Source organism: Bison bison, unplaced genomic scaffold, assembly GCF_000754665.1.
Source record: "Bison bison bison isolate TAMUID 2011002044 unplaced genomic scaffold, Bison_UMD1.0 scf7180017864468, whole genome shotgun sequence".
Classification (NCBI taxonomy): domain Eukaryota; kingdom Metazoa; phylum Chordata; class Mammalia; order Artiodactyla; family Bovidae; genus Bison; species Bison bison.
The window spans coordinates 4,298,486-4,320,543 of NW_011495029.1; the positions used below are offsets into that span (position 1 = coordinate 4,298,486).

Here is a 22,058-nt window from a genome sequence, read left to right on the forward strand (position 1 = left end):
CCGACTAATGTTAAATATTGTGTTCAAAGCTAACTGCTTCATTATGAGAAACTCACTGTTGCTAATAAAACAGCAGGGTGGAGTGATTCTTCTCAGGTGAGCAGCCCAGAAAGAGACAACGAAACCTTTAACAGTGGTGACTCTGGACAAGGAGACTCCCGTAGCATGACCCCTGTGGATGTGCCAGTGACAAACCCAGCAGCCACCATACTGCCAGTACACGTGTACCCCCTGCCTCAGCAGATGCGCGTTGCCTTCTCAGCAGCCAGAACCTCTAATCTCGCCCCTGGGACTTTAGACCAACCTATTGTGTTTGATCTTCTTCTGAACAACTTGGGAGAAACTTTTGATCTTCAGCTTGGTAGATTTAATTGCCCAGTGAATGGCACTTATGTTTTCATTTTTCATATGCTAAAGCTGGCAGTGAATGTGCCACTGTATGTCAACCTCATGAAGAATGAAGAGGTCTTGGTATCTGCCTATGCCAATGATGGTGCTCCAGACCACGAAACTGCTAGCAATCACGCAATTCTTCAGCTCTTCCAGGGAGACCAGATATGGTTACGTTTGCACAGAGGAGCAATTTATGGAAGTAGCTGGAAATATTCTACATTTTCAGGCTATCTGCTTTACCAAGATTGAAAGTCAGTACAGAATCGACAGTGAAAGGATATGGTGTTCTAATTAGTGGGAATAAGGAAAAGTAGTTCTTGCCCTTGTGACTGATTGGTTAAGGAAAATGTTTTCATTCCCAGAAGGAGGAGGAGATCCTTACTTTTTGTTTTCCTCCTCATGGTGAAAAATTTCAAGCTGAATGACAATTAGCACTAATCTGGCACTTTATAAATTGTGATGTAGCCTCGCTAGTCAAGCTGTGAATGTATATTGTTTGCACTTAATCCTTAACTGTATTAATGTTCAGCTTACTAAACTAACTGCCTCACGTTCAGGCAAATTATAATGCCTTGTTGTGCCTCAATAAAAAAGTTACCTGCATCTTCAGTGTTCTTATTTGATTAAACATTTAGTTAAGAGGTAAGATGTTTAGTTTTTAGTGTTCATCACTGATAACTCTTGGATGGGAATCTTCATGGGTTCATACTGTTTATTTTATTTATTTATTCTTTTTTTTTTTTTTTTACTTTACAATATTGTATTGGTTTTGCCATACATCAACATGCATCCGCCACAGGTGTACAAGTGTTCCCAATCATACTGTTTATTTTAAAATAAGCCTTTTATTTATGAGAGCTCCTTTGAGTTACTTTTCTGTTGTTATACATATCATTCATCAAAGTATTTCATCTGTTTTCCACTGCCTAAATCACATATTCTCCTTGAAGTTATTTTGTAGTAGAGTGTGTTATCCTTTATTTAGCTGTCTTCAAGTTCCTACCATATGAATACAAAATAGAGCAGGAGATACATAGGTAATACTACTGGTCCACTGTCAATAAGGCTTATGGTTTTTTGTGGATTCTTAATTTGAGTAGGTAAAATATTTAGTCATCAAAAAGCACACATCGGTCTGTGGTCAGGCAGTGCTGTGTTGGAGTGCTGCTTTTGCCACTTAGTAACTGATCTTGGGCAAGTTATACATCTTAAGATTTTTTAAAAGACCATTTCCCAAGATGTAAAATGGGCATGATAGATCAGCCTCATAGGGCAGTTGTGAAGTTCAGCTAAACAGTTTAATGCGTCTAAAAGACTTAACACAATAACTGGCACTTAAGCATTTAATAAATGTTAGGTGCTGTAATTGTGTTTTTGTCATTCTGAAAGCTTTCAGGTTCTGCGTGTGTATATACTGTCTTGCATGCAGTATAGCCAGAGTTCAATGTCCATCTGGGCATACGTCATCACAGATCTTGATTTGTTTGTAAATGCTTCTCACTAATAGGAACTTGATAATGTTTCTCAGTGACTTTAAAGAATAGTTTTTTAAAATAAACATTTTGATTGCGCATATGCTAGGGTTTATTAAGGGTCAGAGAAATGGCATTCTTACTTTGCAACCAAGCAAGTCACTTGCTGAGGTAGAAAGTTCTTGTTCTGATCCTTCACTCACTCTGTTGTTAAATAATCTCAGGAAGATGGTGTAAGAGCATTAAATCATTATGGTTAATATTTTTGAGCTAGGTGTGGTGTTAAATGTTAGTATAGTGCTCTCAAGATAGAGGATGTAATGTGATTCACTATTTAACAGAACTTTTCAACACATGATGTACTTTGTGAGTTAAAGATATCAGTATTCCAGTTAGTTCATGGCTTTTATGTCCAGAGCACAAACTGAAAAGCATACAGGGAAGCCCAAGAATACTGGAGTGGGTAGTCTATTCCTTCTCCAGTGAATCTTCCCAACCCAGGAATTGAACTGAGGTCTTCTGCATTGCAAGCGGATTCTTTACCAACTGAGCTATGAGGGAAGCCCCTGTATAGGAAAGCAGAAATACGATTAAATGATTGAGTGGAAAACTTGATGTTTAATAACAGTTGATCAAGTTCAGTGAGGCCTTTCTCAGTCCTTTTTAGCCACTATTTTCTGCTGCATTAGGGTCTTCAGTTTAGTTTTTTATCCAGCACCCAATCAATGTTTATTTAAAATATTGTGAATGACTTTATATTTTTTAAGATAAGTGTCCAACAAGAAGAGATTCATTACCTAGGATATCCCCTCATGAAACTCATGTTTTAGGAGAGTATTTTAAATGAAATACTATTTTTCTAAGTATAAAGATAATGAACTAGAAAATTAATAATTCTTAGACTTAAGGAATGGATGAACAAGATCTTTCATTCTGAAGCACTATAACTTTTGAAGATACAGTTCTTCTGGAATCTTTTAGTAAAAGTCCAGATGTCTTTACAGAAAGATGTACGTAAGCAGATTTTAGATACCTTTGCAAAAGATGGTGGGGATCCGTAGATATGCAAAAGCACATTTAGGGACCTTGTATAAGGAACTTATATTTTACTGAGAGGATCTTGTGGGTATGACAGGTGGAAAGGCATTCCATAAAGTTACAATATATCTCTGAATATATAGATTGTTACTTGTCTTATTGGAGATAGAGATAGGGGAGGTGGTTTTTCTAGGAGATAGAGATAGGGGAGGTGGTTTTTCTATTTTCTATAGATTTTCTATAAATTTGCCTTGAGGTTTTTTTTTTTCCCCCACTTGAAATCTTTTAGTCTTTTGTTAAATGAATTTCCCCTTAAGAATTGTGAGCAACTGACTCCTATCTCCTCTAAAGTTATTTAGGGAGTAAATGCAGGTATTTAAAGCAGGAAATATTTTTGAGAGGTTTGTTTACTTGCCTCCCACACCAAGTATCTTGTCAACCATTCCGTTTTTAAATTGAAACTTTCTAAACTCCACCCTGGAGGCTCAGTGGTAAAGAAACCTCCTGCAATGTAGGAAATGTGGGTTCAGTCCCTGGGTGGGAAGATCCCCTCAAGAGGGGAATGGCTACCCACTCCAGTGTTCTTGCCTGGAGAATTCCATGGACAGAGAAGCCTGGTGGGCTATAGTCTAAGGGGTAGCAAAGAGCGACATGACTGAATGACTGAGCATGCTTGTGCACATACACAAACTCTGTGATAGCTACAATTTTACAGTGCTTTTGACATCACATCCTGTGTTTTTATACTTTAATCTTCCCTGTTTGCAAAATTTTCTTTCTTATTGACTGATGTTCTATTGTGATCTTTGTGATGATACTTTATATATTTTATAAGGTGAAATTTTTGGCATGTAGACTAAAGGTTTTTTCACATGAATTCCACTCTGCTCCCATGACAAACACTTTATTTTGATGAAAGATTTTTGAGTTGTTTCTCTAGGTCCTCCACTTGGTAATGTATCTCAGGGGTATTTTTAATTGTCACTTCAATGATTAGGTCAATACCTTTAATCCTCACTTTTCAGCTTTTGGCGAGTGTTGACAAACTGATAGGGACAGCTCACTTGCTACCACAGCAAGATGCTGAATGCCAGATGATAAAATAGTTACCCGTTTTAAGTATCAGGAAGCCTTGGGCTCACTAATTGTAAGTTTTGTAAGCATTATTATTTTATTTCAAGGGCTTTATGCTTTGAAATAAGTGATTAATTTAGTCTTTCAAATAGCTGGCTTATCTGATTTGTACCTGACTCGGGGGCTACAAAGATGAATGCTCAGACACATCAGTAACAGTTTTATCCATTTCATCTGCTGAGAGCAAATCTCTTGAGTTATTTCTCTGATTTCTATCACACTTCTGTTTTTCCTGATCTGTATCTGGAAATCTGACTATTCCAAAGTTAAACCTCATTGGACTGGTTATTTAATCTTCTCATCTTTTCTCTTGTTTCTAAGTTTCACTTCCTGGAAGATTTCCTTGATTTTGTCTTCTGACATTTTTACAGAGTTTTAAATTTCTGGTATGTTAAATTTTTAAGTATACTTCTGTTATCTTGAATGTTCCTTACATGTGTAGTCTATTCGTTTTAAGATTGCATTATTGTCTAATTCTGAGGATAGTTTTTCTCTCTAAGTTTTCTTCCCTTTGTAGTCTGTTTCCTACACTTTCTGTTTGTCCTAATCTCTTATCTGGGGTGTTACATTTGATCAGAATCTTGTGATTATTGGTTGAGTATTCATATTTAAGAAGTGGTACCTAAAAGTGAGTGGAAGCTTTGAATGCAGAGCTGGGGCTTCTTGACTTTTGAGTTCATAGTATCATGATTTTTGTGGAGAGGACACCAGTGTGGAAGTAGGGAGGAGTTGTCTTAACACTGAAGCTGTAAAAGATGGATAAATTTGACATGTAGAATTTATTCCTCTTAAAGTTCTGTTAGGGAAAATAATGTCAAAAGACAAATGACTGCCTGCAGGGGGAGAAAATCAAGAAAAAGATGGCCAGCAGAATTGAACACTCAGTTCATATGTACTTTAAAAAAATCAGTAAGCATATGTAAAGTTTTAAAGTGCCTCTTGTGGAAAGCATGTGGGAAAACAGGCACTCATACTGTAGATGATAATAAAATGAGTACTTTTTGGAAAGAGAAAGTATATGCTTTCTGACGCCGAAATTCCAGTACTAGTAATTTACAAATAGTTTTGGAATTACACTGAGATACAGCATTAATTATAACAGCAAAAACTGGAGAAACAACCTAGATGTCCATCAGTAGGAATTGGTTAAGTCAGAAAAGACTATCCTGCAGTGTGTGCAATGTCATTTGTGTAAAATTTCTGAAAGAAAGTATATGTGGTTGAATTTTTTTTTCCTAGTAGTATGTACAAAATGTGATAGTGTTGGCTCTCAGGAAAAGGGGTTGGTTAGTAGGTATTTTTCATTCTGCATATTACTATAGAACTTTAAATGTACTTGTCACTTTTTTGTTAAAAACTAAAGATAAAATGTTAGATTGCTGTGGTACTTACCCTGTCTTGTTTTTGCTTGGATAGAGCTTGAGGGTCTGCTTTAATTATCATTAAGCCTGGGATAACACATGGAAGAATTTTACTATAAAAACCTTTCACCTTTCACTAATATTTGTATTTCACTTAATGATTTAGAGTACTCTCATTTGTGTAATCTTATTTGATCTTCATAGTGGTCCTGGTGAGGCAGATACTTTTTTAGGAGATAAGAAAATTGGGACAGTTGGAGACTGACTTTCTAAGGCCACTAGCAGAAGTGCCCCAGCCAGGCTTTGAGTCCAAGTACAGTGGCAGCCATTCCTATTGTTCATGTTGCTCTTCTTTAGTTCTCAGGTGTGGTTTCCTCGTATTTTCCATTGCTTTTCTTTTTCTTTTCTTTTTGCACACAGTTATTTTAGAGGTACTACTCAGCTTTTACTAGGGCAGACTAAACACTGTGAACTGGATACACTGGACCTGGTTGAGGCTGTCATAAGTTATCATTTTTCATATGTCCTGAATTTGAACAGGATGACTCCATTTCCAAAGTGAAATGTGGAAAGTCTGAGGAAACGAAGAAACAGAAGATTTTGAGGAAAAAAACTGATTTGAAAGTACAAATTTCATCTTCAGCCTTAGTTAATACCACTCTTTTTAGTTTCTCTGCCTCCCACCACTACTATCTTTTTAGTTTCTTGGAGATGGAAATTTCTGGCTTCTGATCCAAAACTTCCTAACCCTCTATTGCTGTTGCTGCTAAGTCGCTTCAGTCGTGTCCGACTCTGTGTGACCCCATAGACAGCAGCCCACCAGGCTCCCCCGTCCCTGGGATTCTCCAGGCAAGAACACTGGAGTGGGTTGCCGTTTCCTTCTCCAATGCATGAAAGTGAAAAGTGAAAGTGAAGTCGCTCAGTCGTGTCCCACTCTTAGCAACCCCATGGACTGCTGCCTACCAGGCTCCTCTGTCCATGGGATTTTCCAGGCAAGAGTACTGGAGTGGGGTACCATTGCCTTCTCTGAACCCTCTATTACTTTAGCTTATAAATACTGATTTCTTATCAGTGTTATCAGTATCAGGTTGGATGGCATCATCGACTCAATGGACATGTCCAAACTCCAGGGTATGGTGAAGGACAGGGAAGTCTGGCGTGTTGTCCACGGAGTCACAAAGAGTCAGACATGACTAAGTGACTAAACAACAACAATAGATTTTTTTATTTAAAAAAAATTCTTTTTTAACTGAGAGGTCTGTCAGATTCTTCTAAAAAACTCTACTCACGGCTTTTGGTTACATGCGACAGTTCAAAGGAGAGTACCATGCCACTGACTTTATTATACTAACAATACTGAAGATCTTACATTTATGAGACGTATGTAAGTACTGTTGCCTGTATTTCAGGTGCTATGACGTAGAGTTCAGCCAATAGAGACCCTTTTGAAGTAGAGGCATTTAGTCAAAAAATTTATCATACTCACACATCATTTGAATGATTTAAGATTAAGAGATCATGTAACTTACAGATAGAGATTTTTGTGCATTGGGTTTTAACTCCCATTTTTGTCTTTACCATATGGACGAGATTCAATCCTGCTAACATAGACTTGCTGCTAACATAGCAGATGAGCTGCTGCCAACAGATGGGGAGGACAGCTGTGTGATATTCCATTTAGATGACTGAAATGTTAAATCTTAAAAAAAGGCCACAGTGGTAGTGCTTGGAGTGAAAATTGCTTTCCATAACTTGAGCTGTAATCATGCCAGTTATCCTCTATAGCTGTATTTCTAGGATGATGTCATCTACTTCTATGCTGTCAACTAACTTACATACACAGATGACTCACGGTTCTCTTTACTCCTTCTTGTAACCACCTCCCCGCACCCCCTCTCCCCGTCATAACTTCCTCTTTCTCACCCAGCTATTCTGTTGTGAGATCCAGATGTCAATTTCCAGATGTCACTGGAAATCTACCTGTATAACCCATAAGCACCTCTAGTTCAACATGTCCAAAGACAAATCCATCTTTCCTTCAGAATATAGTACTCTTCCCATTTTCCCAAAGGTCATCAAATCTTGATGCTCTGTAATCATTTTGACTTCCTTTTTGTTACTTTGTGGATATAATCAGTCACAAATTTCTGTTGCGCCAATGAAGTCACAAATTTCTGTTGTTTCTGTGAAATGTCTCGTATCTGTCCTATCTTCTTTATTCTTACTGTGTATATCCTGTTTCAGATGCCTTCTCTCTCACACATTCACTTATTTATTCATTCAACCAATATTTACTAATTGCTTATTATGTGTCAGGCATAGTATGGAACTATGTCTCATTTATCAAAGGATGAATAAGGTCTCTCTTCTCCTTAATAGAATACAATGATAATAATTAATACTGAGCATTAGCATGGGCAATGTACTTACCTTATTCAGTCTTCACAGTAGCTTTTGGAAACAGATGAGCAAACAGGCCCAGAAAGGTGAGGCAATAAGCAAACTACAATGAGAAAATACAGCTCACTCAAATTCTATCTTAAGATGAATATGTTAATTTATACAGACATACTCTCATATTGTACATAGTAGTAAAAAAGAGGGAACACATAAACAATGAACCATTATAAGCTAAAGATATAGTTTAGGGAAAGCTACTTTAAAACACTTGTAAAGAAATAGGTGTTTATGGGGTTTTTTTGGTGTGTTTTATTTTTGTTGTCTCAGAATTTGACAGCATTATTTTTTAGTAACTTGTCTTCACTGCATCTTTTCAAAGCATACACAGTTTTCATGGGAACATCATCTCTTTATTTAATTATATATTTTGTAACTTAAAATTATTTTGAGATAATTGTAGATTCTCATGTAGTTGTAAGAAATAATACAGATGGATCCTGTGTACCCTTTATTCAGTTTCCTTCAAAAGTAACATCTTGCAAAACTGTGATGCAATATCACAACTAGGATAATGAGGTTGATGCAGTTAAGACACAGATTATTTCCATTTGCACAGCAATCCCTCATATTGCTCTTCCATATTAACATACACTTCCCTCTTGTAGCCATCCCCACTTGAATCCCTCAGAAGCCCCGATCTGTTTTTAATTATTTTATGAATGTATTAACATACACTTCCCTCTTGTAGCCATCCCCACTTGAATCCCTCAGAAGCCCCGATCTGTTTTTAATTATTTTATGAATGTATTAACATACACTTCCCTCTTGTAGCCATCCCCACTTGAATCCCTCAGAAGCCCCGATCTGTTTTTAATTATTTTATGAATGTCTGTGCGCACCAGGACCCAGGAGAAAGGAGCAGTGACCCCACAAGAGACTGACCCAGACTTGCCTGTGAGTGTCCAGGAGTCTCCTGCGGAGTCATGGGTCAGGCAGTGCCCTGCTACAGGGTTGGGGGCACTGAGTGCAGCAGTGCCTGGCATGGGATCTTTTGAAAGAGGTCACCATTTTCTTCATTACCTCCACCATAGTTTGGTCTTAGGTCAAAGAATAGGGAGGAAACACAGCCCCACCCATCAAAGAAAATTGGATTAAAGATTTACTGAGCATGCGCCCCCCACCCCCCACCCCCACCATCAGAACAAGACCCAGTTTCCCCCACAGACAGTCTCTTGTCCATAAGGCCCTTATCCTTATGAGGGCAGACAGAATGAAAATCACAATCACAGACAACTAATCAAACTGATCACATGGACCACAGCCTTGTCTTAATGAAACTAGGAGCCATGCTGTGTAGGGCCACCCAAGATGTGGGTCATGGTGGAGACATCTGACAAAATGTGGTCCATTGGAGAACGGAATGGCAAACCACTTCAGTATTCTTGCCTTGAGAATCTCATGAACAGTATTAAAAGGCAAAAAGATAACAAAATTGAAAGATGAACTCCCCAGGTCAGTAGGTGCCCAATATGCTATGGAGAAGAGTAGAGAAATAACTCCAAAACAATGAAGAGAGAGAGCCAAAGCAAAAACAATGCCCAGTTGTTGATGTGACTGGTGATGGAAGTAAAGTCCAATGTTGTAAAGAACAACACTACATAGGAATCTGGAATATTAGGTCCATGAATCAAGGTAAATGGAAATGGTCTAACAGGAGATGGAAAGAGTGAACATTGACATTTTAGGAATCAGTGAACTAAAATGGACTGGAATGGATGAATTTAACTCAGATGACCATGATATCTACTACTGTGGGCAAGAATCCTTTGGAAGAAATGGAGTAGCGCTCATAATCAACAAAAGAGTCCTAAATGCAGTTCTTGGGTGCAGTCTCAAAAACTACAGAATGATCTCTGCCTGTTTCCAAGGCAAACCACTCAATGTCACAGTAATCCAAGTCTATGCCCCAACCAGTAATGCTGAAGAAGCTGAAGTTGAACAGTTCAATGAAGACCTACAGGACCTTCTAGAACTAACACCCAAAAAAGATGTCCTTTTCATCATAGGGGACTGGAATGCAAAAGTAGGAAGTCAAGAGATACCTGGAGTAACAGGCAAATTTGGCCTTGGAGTACAAAATGAGCAGGTCAAAGGCTAACAGACTTTTGCCAAGAGAATGCAGTGGTGATAGCAAACACCCTCTTCCAACAACACAAGAGAAGACTCTACACATGGACATCACCAGATGGTCAACACCGAAATCAGATTGATTATATTCTTTGCAGCCAAAGATGGAGAAGCTCTATACAGTCAGCAAAAACAAGACTGGGAGCTGACTGTGGCTCAGATCATGAACTCCTTATTGCCAAATTCAGACTTAAATTGAAGAAAGTAGGGAAAACCACTAGAGCACTCAGGTATGACCTAAATCATACCCCTTATAATTATACAGTGGAAATGGCAAATAAATTCAAGGGATTAGATATGATAGTGTCTGAAGAACTATGGACTGAAGTTTGTGACATGTACACGCAGCGATCAAGACCATTCCCAAGAAAAAGAAATTCAAAAAGGTAACATGGTTGTCTGAGGAGGCCTTACAAATAGATGAGAAAAGAAGAGAAGCTAAAGGCAAAGGAGAAAAGAAAAGATATACCTATTTGAATGCAGAGTTCCAGTAAGGAGTAGATAAAAGGAGAGATAAAAAAGCCTTCCTCAGTGATCAGTGCAAAGAAATAGAAGAAAACAGTAAGGAGAGAGAAAAAAACCTTCCTGAGTGATCAGTGCAAAGAAATAGAAGAAACCAATAGAATAGGAAAGACTAAAGATCTCTTCAAGAAAATTAGAGATAACAAAGCAGCATTTCATGCAAAGATGGGCACAGTAAAGAAAAGAAATGGTATGGACCTAACAGAAACAAGATATTAAGAAGAGATGGCAAGAATACACAGAACTATACAAAAAAGATCTTCATGATCCAGATTAGCACGATGGTGTGATCACCCACTTAGAGCCAGACATACTGGAATGTGATGTCAAGTGGGCCATAGGAAGCATTACTACGAACAAAGGTAGTGGAGGTGATGGAATTCCAGTTGAGCTATTTCAAATCCTAATAGATGATGCTGTGAAAGTGTCGCATGCAACGTGTCAGCAAATTTGGAAAACTCAGCAATGGCCACAGGACTGGAAAAGGTCAGTTTTCATTCCAATCCCAAAGAAAGGCAATGCCAAAGAATGCTCAAACTACTGCACAATTGCACTCATCTCATATGCTAGCAAAGAAATGCTCAAAATTCTCCACGTCAGGCTTCAACAGTACTTGACCCGTGAAATTCCAGATGTTCAAGCTGGATTTAGAAAAGACAGAGGAACCAGAGATCAAATTGTCAGCATCCGTTGGATCATTGAAAGAGCAGGAGAGTTTCAGAAAAACATCTACTTCTGCTTTATTGACTATGCCAAAGCTTTTGACTGTGTGGATCACGACAAACTGTGGAAAATTCTTCAAGAGATGGGAATGCCAGACCACCTGACCTGCCTCCTGAGAAATCTGTATGTAGGTCAAGAAGCAATAGTTAGAACTGGATGTGGAACAACAGACTGGTTCCAAATAGGGAAAGAGTATGTCAAGGCTGTATATTGTCACCCTGCTTATTTAACTTCTATGCAGAGTACATCATACAAAATGCCAGGCTGGAGGAAGCACATGCTGGAAAGATTGCTGGGAGAAATATCAATAACCTCAGATATGCAGAGGATACCACCCTTATGGCAGAAAGGGAAGAAGAACTAAAGAGCCTCTTGATGATAGTGAAAGAGGAGTGAAAAATTTGGCTTAAAACTCAACATTCAGAAAACTAAGATCATGGCTTCCGGTCCCATCACTTTATGGCAAATAATGGAAACAATGGAAACAGTGAGAGACTTTATTTTCTTGGGCTCCAAAATCACTGCAGATGGTGACTGCAGCCATGAAATTAAAAGATGCTTGCGCCTTGGAAGAAAAGCTATGACCAACCTAGATAGCATATTAAAAAGCAGAGACATTACTTTGCCAACCAAAGTCCATCTAGTCAAACCTATGGTTTTTCTAGTCGTCATATATGGATGTGAGATTTGGAGTATAAAGAAAGCTGAGCACCAAAGAATTGATGCTTTTGAACTGTAGTGTTGGAGAAGACTCTTGAGAATCCCTTGGATTGCAAGGAGATCCAACCAGTCCATCCTAAAGGAGATCAGTCCTGGGTGTTCACTGGAAGGACTGATGCTGAAGCTGAAACTCCACTACTTGGGCCACCTGATGTGAACTGACTCATTTGAAAAGATCCTGAAGCTGGGAAAGATTGAAGGCGGGAGGAGAAGGGGACGACAGAGGATGAGATGATTGGATGCATCACCAACTCGATGGGCATGAGTTTGAGCAAGCTCCGGGAGTTGGTCAAGGACAGGGAAGCCTGATGTGCTGTAGTCCATGGGGTCGCAAGGAGTCGGGCCCTACTGAGGGACTAAACTGAATTGAACTGATATTTAAAAAATATATAAATATCAAAGAGTATGTAACCTTTTGGGATTGGCTTTTTTTCACTTGTCATAATTCTCATCTAGGATTCATCGAGTATGTTGTTGCCTGTTTTATTCCTTTCAACTGCTCAGTAGTATTCCCATGGTATAAATGTGCCAGATTGTTTAGCCACTGTTTTCCAGAGAGGCTGTACCATTTAAAACTCCAGCCAACAATGTATGAGTGATCCAGTTTCTCTGTATTCTCAGTAGTATTTAGTTGTGTTATACAAAGATACCATATATATATGTATATATGTATGTATATGTGTGTGTGTGTGTGTGTATACACACAGTACAGTGTTGGATACCATTGAGAGGTTTTAAGATGAGAACTAAAACTGTATCTTGCATATATCAAGTGCACATACCTTAGATAGTAACTAAGGGATTAGTGTTCACTTTTTGTTGGCAGTTTTAGTGGTAGAAATGAAGGCAGAAGCCTAGGAATAACCGATTGAAGCAAAGTAAGGAAGCGGAGACAAGGAATGAATACCATTCTTTGGAAAAGGATGAACAATAGAGAGTATTATTGCAAAAAAGACTGTTTTTAACCAGGGGAGATGTTTTTAGGCTGAGGTTGAATCAGTGGAGAGAAAGAGGTTGAAAATAGAGGAAAAATGTTTCACAAATTTTCAACCATAAGTGTAATAATACTCAATTCATTTTAATGAAAAATATATAGAATAGAGATTTGTGGAGCAAGGTCCCAGGGGAATGGGAGATTAGGTTCAGATTGGAGGCAAGGAGGTGTAAAGCAGAGTAAAGTGAAAGTGAAGTTGCTCAGTCATGTCTGACTCTTTGCGACCCCATGGACTGTACCCTGCCAGGCTCCTCCGTCCATGGCATTTTCCGGGCAGGAATACTGGAGTGGGTTGCCATTTCCTTCTCCAGGGGACATTCCCCACCCAGGGACTGAACCTGGGTCTCCTGCACTGCAGGCAGACTCTTAACTGTTTGAGTACCAGGGAAACCTGGTAAACAGGCTTAAAGCAGGGAAACAGATTAATTTGTGTTTCAGTGATTGAGCCTGGTGATTTTGTTCATCTTTGCAGGGCTCTGTGGCAAGAGGGAATTTGAGAAGAGTCTTGAGGGTTGAAACAGTTGCTGAAGTGATGCTGAGCAAAGGAAAGGAACAGGATTTTGGGGCCTAAGGAAGGAACACACATTTGTAACAGTAACAGTTTTCACATTGGGTCAAGGGTAGACTTGAGAAAGGATTGAAAAGTGATTGAGTTGGAAAATAGGTGTAAAGTAATTAAGGGAGACAGAGACGGAAGAGAAGGTCTTAAACTGAAAAGAAGATATTGGAGTTAAGATTCCAGAGGTCAAGGAGTTTTAGATTCATGAAGTCCAAGAAAGTAGGATAAGGAAATAGTGTGAAGATGAAAGGCACTATGTTTCATAAAACCTTGAGTGGTAAGGAGTTTGTAGTTTGTATTTTATCTTGATATTGATGAGAAGTCATCAAGGAAGGAACATGACAGTATTAATCTGTAAGAAACACTACTCTATGGAAGTTCAGAGAATGGGCAAAACTGGAAGCAACCAGAGACATATTAGGCACTTTTGCACCCAGCTGCAGGATGTGATCCCATTTACAGCCCCTGTAGAGGGGAAAGCGATCAGGCTGCTAAGTTTTCTACCACAAAATTTCTACCTTCTTGATTGAACCCAGTTAACGGAACCATTTTGTTTCAATTATCTGCTCTGGGAAAGATCACACCTCTTCAGATGTATTTTGCCCACAATCATCTTTACAAGTGTAATTAAACTTTTTCAGAGTAACCTCAGGAACAACTAGCTCCTTAATATTTTTATGCCACTGAAATTTGGGGGCCAGATATGGCCACAGTGGGTGGAGACAGCATGAAGTTTCTTGCCTTTTACTACTTTTCTGAGAAGATTTGGAAAATTTTCAGAAACTTTCAGTTCAGTTCAGTCGCTCAGTCACGTCCGACTCTTTGCGACCTCATGAATCGCGGCACACCAGGCCTCCCTGTCCATCACCAACTCCTGGAGTTCACTCAGACTCATGTCCATCGAGTCAGTGATGCCATCCAGCCATCTCATCCTCTGTCGTCCCCTTCTCCTCCTGCCCCCAATCCCTCCCAGCATCAGAGTCTTTTCCAATGAGTCAACTCTTCGCATGAGGTGGCCAAAGTACTGGCGTTTCAGCTTTAGCATGATTCCTTCCAAAGAAATCCCAGGGCTGATCTCCTTCAGAATGGACTGGTTGGATCTCCTTGCAGTCCAAGGGACTCTCAAGAGTCTTCTCCAACACCACAATTCAAAAGCATCAATTCTTTGGCGCTCAGCCTTCTTCACCGTCCAACTCTCACATCCATACATGACCAGAGGAAAAACCATAGCCTTGACTAGACGGACCTTTGTGGGCAAAGTAATGTCTCTGCTTTTGAATATGCTATCTAGGTTGGTCATAACTTTCCTTCCAAGGAGTAAGCGTCTTTTAATTTCATGGCTGCAGTCACCATCTGCAGTGATTTTGGAGCCCAGAAAAATAAAGTCTGACACTGTTTCCACTGTTTCTCCATCTATTTCCCATGAAGTGATGGGACCGGATGCCATGATCTTAGTTTTCTGAATGTTGAACTTTAAGCCAACTTTTTCACTTTCCACTTTCACTTTCATCAAGAGGCTTTTGAGTTCCTCTTCACTTTCTGCCATAAGGGTGGTGTCATCTGCATATCTGAAGTTATTGATATTTCTCCCGGAAATCTTGATTCCAGCTTGTATTTCTTCCAGTCCAGAGTTTCTCATGATGTACTCTGCATATGAGTTAAATAAGCAGGGTGACAATATACAGCCTTGACTAGGCATATAGTTTCTCTGATCTGGAACAGTTACTTTATGTATATTTGTTTATATTTTTCTCTTCTATCACATTGTGAGTTCTTTCATAGTAACCTGCATTGAATTTTGTTATAATGTGGTACCTAAGTATCTTGGTACTCTGGCTGAAAAATACCTGTGGCGGATTCATTTTGATATTTGGCAAAACTAATACAATTATGTAAAGTTTAAAAACAGAATTAAAAAAAAAAACATTCAGGATGTGAGTGAGTAACTGAATGAACGAATGATGGCTCCCACAGAGACAGCTTTGTGCTAGTGGTAAAGAACCCGCCTGCCAATGTAGAAGACATAGGAGATGAGGGTTCAATCCTTGGGTAGGGAAGATTCCCTTGGAGGAGGGCGTGGCAACCCACGCCAGTATTCTTGCCTGGAGAATCCCAATGACAGAGGAGCCTTGTGGGTACAGTCCATAGGGTCGCACAGAGTCGGACACGACTGAAGCGACTTAGCACGCACGCAGATGATCTCAGTTGTAATACCCAAAGAATTTTCAGACTAATAAATAGTGCCATTCCACCCATATACGCTTAATTTGGAAGCAGCTGTAAAGAGACACCTTGCGAGCTCGGTTCTCCCAAAGGGAAATGGCAGGAAGTTCTTTGCCGTAGGGCAGCACGACGACCGCCTGTTGGAGCTAGTGAGCCGGTTTCCCTGCTGGAAAGAAGCCGAGACCACTTTCCGTACAGCAGCATGGTGGCCGCTAGAGGGGGCGGCCATAGCAGCATGCCCGGGGGAAGAGGCCGCCGTAAAGGAGGCGCCGTTTCCTCTTCTTACTTCTCCCGCCTCCCACCGGCTGTCGTAAAAGGGTGAATGGAGAGCGAGTTGTGGGGGGTAGAAAGGGAGGACAAGGGGCGCGGAGTCAGAGTGGCGCAGCAAGTGGCTGCAGGTGGCGACGGTGGCGGGGGGTGAGGAGTGAGGTAGTTCAGGGGTCGCGGCGGAGGAGGCTGAGAGGGTCAAAAGAAAAACTAAAGCGGCAGTCTGGCCTACTGGTCCGGGGGCCGCGGAGCCCCCGCCTGGGGAGATGGACCTCAACCGGATCATCCAGGCGCTAAGGGCACCATCGACCCGAAGCTGCGGATTGCGGCCGAGAATGAACTCAACCAGGTGAGGAGCGGGCCCTCCGCCGCCTCGCCGGGCTCTCCGTCTTCGGCGCCCCTGATCTCCACCCCCACCCGGGCCCCGACCCGGGACCCCGGACCCCGGATCTCAACGCGTCTCTCGGCCGGTTCCGTCCCCGCCCCCGCCGCCGGGTTCGGCGGTACCGTACTCCTTGGATCTTTTCTCAACGGCTCACGCACCTGTTGGCCACCTTTGCATCTTTCCCTGTCGTTTTTCTTCCCAGTGCAGTTTGTTCAGCTCGCCTGGTCCGCAGAAAGAAGCTTTAGCAAGCTTTGCTAGTGTTTTCGGGATGTGATTTCTTTTCCTTAAGTACGCCGAGTTGGTGGGAAAATTCACTTAAAATTAAAATCTGAGTTCTTTTTTTCTGCAGACCCAGACCTTTTTAGGTGTTGCTGTGGGAAACCCTGTCCATTCGCCTGCTTCTGTGGGGTTTGGCAGGACCGTTTAGACCCTGAGTGGCAGAGTTTGTTGGAGCCCTGGGGAAATGCTGGCCGGAGTGCTTTGGGAAGAATAGACAGTTTTTATGGTGGTGGTGCTTTGCAAAAGCCACGCCGAATAGTAAGAGTTTGTAGAGGTTTTCTAAAAAACGGTAAAATGTGTGAGACTTTCTTTTATCCCCCTTCCTTTATTCTTGCTAACTAGCTTTGACCTTGTTCCAGTGATATTACCGACATTGGCAAATTTAATGATCCCAAACTCTAGGTTGTATTTTCCTCCTCCCCTGTAAGAATGAATCATAAACTTATCACTACAAAGTACGAAGTAAGGTCTACCCCCAGGATAGAGTGACAGGTTTGAGGTTGCAGTAATCCTTAACATGTAAAGGAATATACCTGAATTAGTGGTTCTCAAAGTGCTGCCCAGAATGAGCAACGTCAACATCATTTGGGAACTTGTTGGAAATGCAAATTATGGGGCTTCACTCTAGACTTAAGGAATTAGAACCTCTGGGGATGGGGCCCAGTTGTGTTTTAATTAACTAGCTAGGTGATTCGGTGCTTCTTACTTTAAAGTGTGACAATGACTGTCTTAAGTAAGTGTGTCCTAGGTTTTCCCTGGATGGAATTGACTTTGAAGTGCAGATATCGGTTGTGAATCTTTGAAAGGGATTGTTTAAATGGGAAATCTGGGTGGAGTTAAGTGTGAATCCAGGATGAGAGAGTGAAAATAACTGACTCTGGAGGGAAGGTTGAGTTCAACTGACGCCTAAAGGGAGTGTATTGGTGCTTCAAAGAGAAAAGGACTCTCTCTCAGAATAGGGGAAAGTTAAGGTCAGTACCTGTCCCAGGCTTTGCAGGGTAAAAGTACTACGTGTTGCTTAGTTGGAAGAGTAGTAATCCAGGCGTTGGTTAGGAGGAACAAAGCAAGAGCTGAACTTGCATTCTGCTAGTTGAACAGGGGAGTTGGCCTGTTTATGACCCCCTTCTCTTCACAATGTGGCCAGATGTTATTTTGATAGTGTGGACAGGGATCATATCTTTTTTCTCTTGTTGTACTGCTCTGCCTCTGTGAGCCTATGCTTGTATTGTTTCTGAGTCATCAGTATGTTAAGTGCAGCTGACTTTATAGAAGTGGAAAGGGAAGGTGGAGAACCTGCAGAACTGCAAGAGATATTTAGGACCCCCTACCCTTTTCTTCGTGGTGTGTGCATGCCTAGTTGGCTCAGTCTTGTCCAACTCTTTGCCACCCTATGGACTGTAACCCACCAGGCTCCTCTGTCCATGGGATTCTCCAGGCAAGAATACTGGAGTGGGTTGCCATGCCTCCTCCAGGGGATCTTCCCAGGGGTCAAAACAGTGTCTCTTAGGTCTCCTGCATTGGCCGGTCGGTTCTTCACCACTAGTGCCGCCTGGGAAGCCCCTTTGTTCCTGATATTTCAACCCAAATCCATACCAACCTAACTCTGCCTTGCCCCATATCCACCCAACTCACTATAGACCACAACTACCTCTGCAACTTTCTAAAAGTAGCTTCTTGCTGTGTCACTCATTTAGCATTTATATTTAGTACAATATAGTGCTTTGGATTGTAATATGCTCTAAGTATTCTTTTCAATTGTAAGTAGAAGACCAAAGTATAATGTTGCATAACCTTTTAATAAATATGGTTTTAATGTCGCGTTTTGTATGCTTTATCCTTTACCACCACTATAACATCCTTCTTTGTTGGATAAACCAGTGAGTAACCTACCACAAGGGATTAGGGTCCAGCTCATTTATTTTAGTGACTGAACAACAAGAGTAAATTTTTGAATTATTTTGTAATTGTTGTTCCTTTCATCCTCTATAAACTGCAGAATCTTAAATTTTTGTATATGAAGTAAATTCTTTATCTATAATTGAAACCACTAAGTTGTGTCTGACTCTTTGTGATCCCAAGGACTGCAGCATGCCAGGCTTCCCTGTCCTTCACTGTCTCCCAGAGTTGCCCAAATTCATGTCCATTGAGTTGGTGATGCCATCTGACCATCTCATTCTCTGCCACCCTCTTCTCCTTGTACCTTCTTCAGTCTTTTCCAGTGAGTCTCTTGAGGCTCTTCTCATCAGGTGGCCAAAGTATTGGAGCTTCAGCTTCAGTCCTTCCAATGAATATGAAAAGAACCACTATTTTTAAGATGCCAATTTTCTCCATTTTTTTGGTTAAACATTTATCTCAATGAATGTTATTATAAATAATAGGAAAGGTGATAAATTTAGGAATAGGAGTGGTGTGCATGAATCTAGTGGTGCACTGAAAGAGATGCCAGCATAGATCCAGGGTCTAGGGAGGAGGTAAGCGGAACAGACTCCTTGTGACGTTGTCTGGCTTAGTCTCAGTGAGAATTTATGAGTCTTTTCTGGGAATGTCAGCAGGCATGGCCAAGTGTAAGCTCTGGGAATGTGGCAGGCCTGTAATATGGTCCAGGTACTAGACATCTGGAGGGAATATGATTAGAAGGAATAGGCTGCTTGCTCGCTCGCTCTCTTTTTTTGCATCTATAGTCGCCATGGCCAAACTCAGGAGTAGGTCAGAGTAAAACATGTCTGTGGGGAGAAATGGCCCAGACAGTAGGCACTTCATCAGTGCAGGCTCGCTTGGGTGCTGCTAAGTTTAAAAGATGCTCTGGCAGCAGAGGGCAGCTGGTGACAGAGCTTTCAACCCTGTCTCCTGAAGTACATACACTGCTGCAATCTGGACTGGCTTGTGCAGAGCCATTGTTCATTTTCTCTGTTGGATCTTCCATTTTCTGTAGCCCATGTTTTCTTTTCATCAAAAGTACTAACAAAATTGAAGCACAAATAAGCTGGAAAGAAACACTTGTATAAGTCACTCGCCTGAAAAACTGCATTGACAGAGGAGCCTGGCGGGCTGCAGTCTAATGGGGTTGCAGAGTCAGACATGACTTAGCGACTGAGCACAATGTATGAGTCAAATAAAAATTTGAAATTTTAAATTCATAAAATAGCTCCTAGAAGTTACTAAGAATAAAACAAATATTCCTTTTACAGAAGAGTGAGGGGAATAAAGAATTTGTGGAAGAAAACAAATAGCCAACTGACAGGAAAAAAAATTCAAGCTAGAATAAGTGTAATTTAAAGTATGAATAAGGATGAAAAGTTTGGAGGAATGATAATGCTAATCTCTATATTAGATAGATGGGTACGCATATAATCTACTGTGGGAAGCATAAATTGCTACACCCTTTCTGGAGAACATTTTGACAATATATATCTAAAAAAACATAAAAGTGTTCTTACTCTTTTATTCATCGATTTATTCTAAGAAATTTTTTTGTATTAATCTTTATTTTGCTTTGGAGAGTTTCTTTTCCTTTAAAAGTTATTCTTTTGTTTGGATAGGAATGTATTCAGGAACAGGTGCTGACAGTTATTCACTTGTATTGCCCTATTTTTAATAAAACATTTCTTTGTAATTTCAGTCTTACAAGATTATCAATTTTGCCCCCAGTCTACTTCGGATTATAGTGTCTGAGCATGTGGAATTCCCAGTGCGCCAAGCAGGTGAGTTGGTTTTTTCATTCCTTTCTAAGATTACTTATGGGTAAAACTAGAACTAGAGTTTTATTTCATTTCTAAATATCTGCTTTCTTTGAAAACATAGGAAACATACATGAGGTATTTCTCATGGCTTGAAAACTGACTCTCTTTTTCCCTGGAAATTTAGAGGTTCATATGGAGCTCTTAAATCTCCCATAGCTTTTTCTGTCCTCTTCCCCCTTCTAGCTATTAATGCAGTCCCTTTTCCCTATAACTTTGGCATTTTTCCTCTTAGCTTATTCAGGTTTAGTAGCTTTATCTCCCTAATTTTTAATGATTCCTGTTGCCTTTGCCTTTAGACCCATAGATTAACACCATGAATTTGTGTATATGAATTTGGCTCCATTCCATGTGTCAGATCATGGAGGGGGAAGGTTTGCACAGGTGTTCCTAACCGCATGATGGGAAGCAGAACTTTTGTTATAAACATGAACTTTGCTTTTGGGTCTATGGATCTTAGGGTAGTTCCTTGATGTTTTTTTTTATTCTTCTTCTTCCTTTTTTAAATGAACTGGTCATTAGAAACCAGAAGGTTAAAAATGGAGCATGAAGAGTCCTGGAAAGAAAATAATTTCAAGTGAAGGGGATCAAATGACAGTAGCTAATTTATATGATTGAAGTGACATACACTCATAAATAAATTTGGCAATATAGAAAAATACACAGAATAAAGTAAAAAAATTACCCTACGTTCATTACTCAGAAATGACTCATCATTAGGTGCCCATTACTCTGTGCATGTGTTCAGATAGAAATAGATGAACCCTTTTATAGAAATGGAATTATACTCTACATGCTAATAAAAGTATTTAGTTTTACTTGAACATAACAGAATAAAGTAGGGAATCATTAAATTTTGGAAAAATATGTATGATTTCCTAAATGATCCCTTTGTGGTTAAATTATCTTATGGAAAAGATAAGTTTCTTATGAAAAAACTATGGAAAAACATTCATGGTGGAATTATTTTTACTTTAATAAGGTTTATGAGACTTCAGTGTAAGTTTTTTGAAATCACAATTCTCAGTTTAATGTTTGTTTTATAAAATAGGGCTGTTTTGAAACCACATTTTGCTAAATGGAACTTACTTTAATAACTTAAGTGTTTATAGGGCCATTGTGAATTTGCTATAAAGCTTTGCAATAGAAATAGTATTTTTAAGGATCTTAAAGCAGTTTATTAAATTAATAAGTCTTATTTGTATGACATACAACTATTTCAAAAAAACAGAATTTATATTATTAGATTGCTCTTGAACCTTCCCCGAGAGATAGCTACTATCAACTTTGGTGCATGGTTCTCTAATTCTTTTTCTTTTTCTGTAGATATGCTGATTTTAAAAAGTAATAAAAATCTGTTTGCACTACACATGCTATTTTGTAATTTCCTTTTTTTTTTTCATTTAACCATATACCCTTGGGAGATAATTCCATGTCAGTGCACATATGTATACTTCATTCTTTGTAACACTTATTTAGTATTTCTTTTTTTTAAAAGAGAAAGTATATTTCTGAGATTTCCATACTCCCATTCCTCTATATATTCTTTTTTTAAAAACGTTTATTTTTGTTTGGAGGATAATTGCTTTACAATGTTGAGTTGGTTTCTGCTGTACAATAACATGAGTCAACTGTAAGTATACATATATTCTCTTGAACCTCCC

At 39.8% G+C, this 22,058-nt stretch overlaps 2 protein-coding genes across 13 annotated transcripts in view; both read left to right on the plus strand.

The window, feature by feature from the left end:
- Window positions 1-996, plus strand: part of CAPRIN2 (caprin family member 2) — a 43,288-nt gene extending 42,292 nt beyond the window's left edge. For 11 of the 12 annotated variants that reach the window (XM_010860603.1, XM_010860604.1, XM_010860609.1 and 8 more), the window contains one exon: window positions 74-996. In XM_010860603.1, the coding sequence (XP_010858905.1) occupies window positions 74-642 (569 nt within the window). In that variant the 3' untranslated portion in view covers window positions 643-996. Of the gene's footprint in view, window positions 1-29 lie in introns of all 12 variants that reach the window. The other variant, XM_010860614.1, reaches the window with a different exon arrangement.
- Window positions 997-16,032: 15,036 nt separating this feature from the next.
- IPO8 (importin 8) overlaps window positions 16,033-22,058 on the plus strand; it is a 65,918-nt gene continuing 59,892 nt past the window's right edge. Inside the window, 3 exon segments of the mRNA XM_010860615.1 lie at window positions 16,033-16,284; window positions 16,287-16,342; window positions 20,277-20,358. Of these exon segments, the coding sequence (XP_010858917.1) occupies window positions 16,260-16,284; window positions 16,287-16,342; window positions 20,277-20,358 (163 nt within the window). The 5' untranslated portion in view covers window positions 16,033-16,259.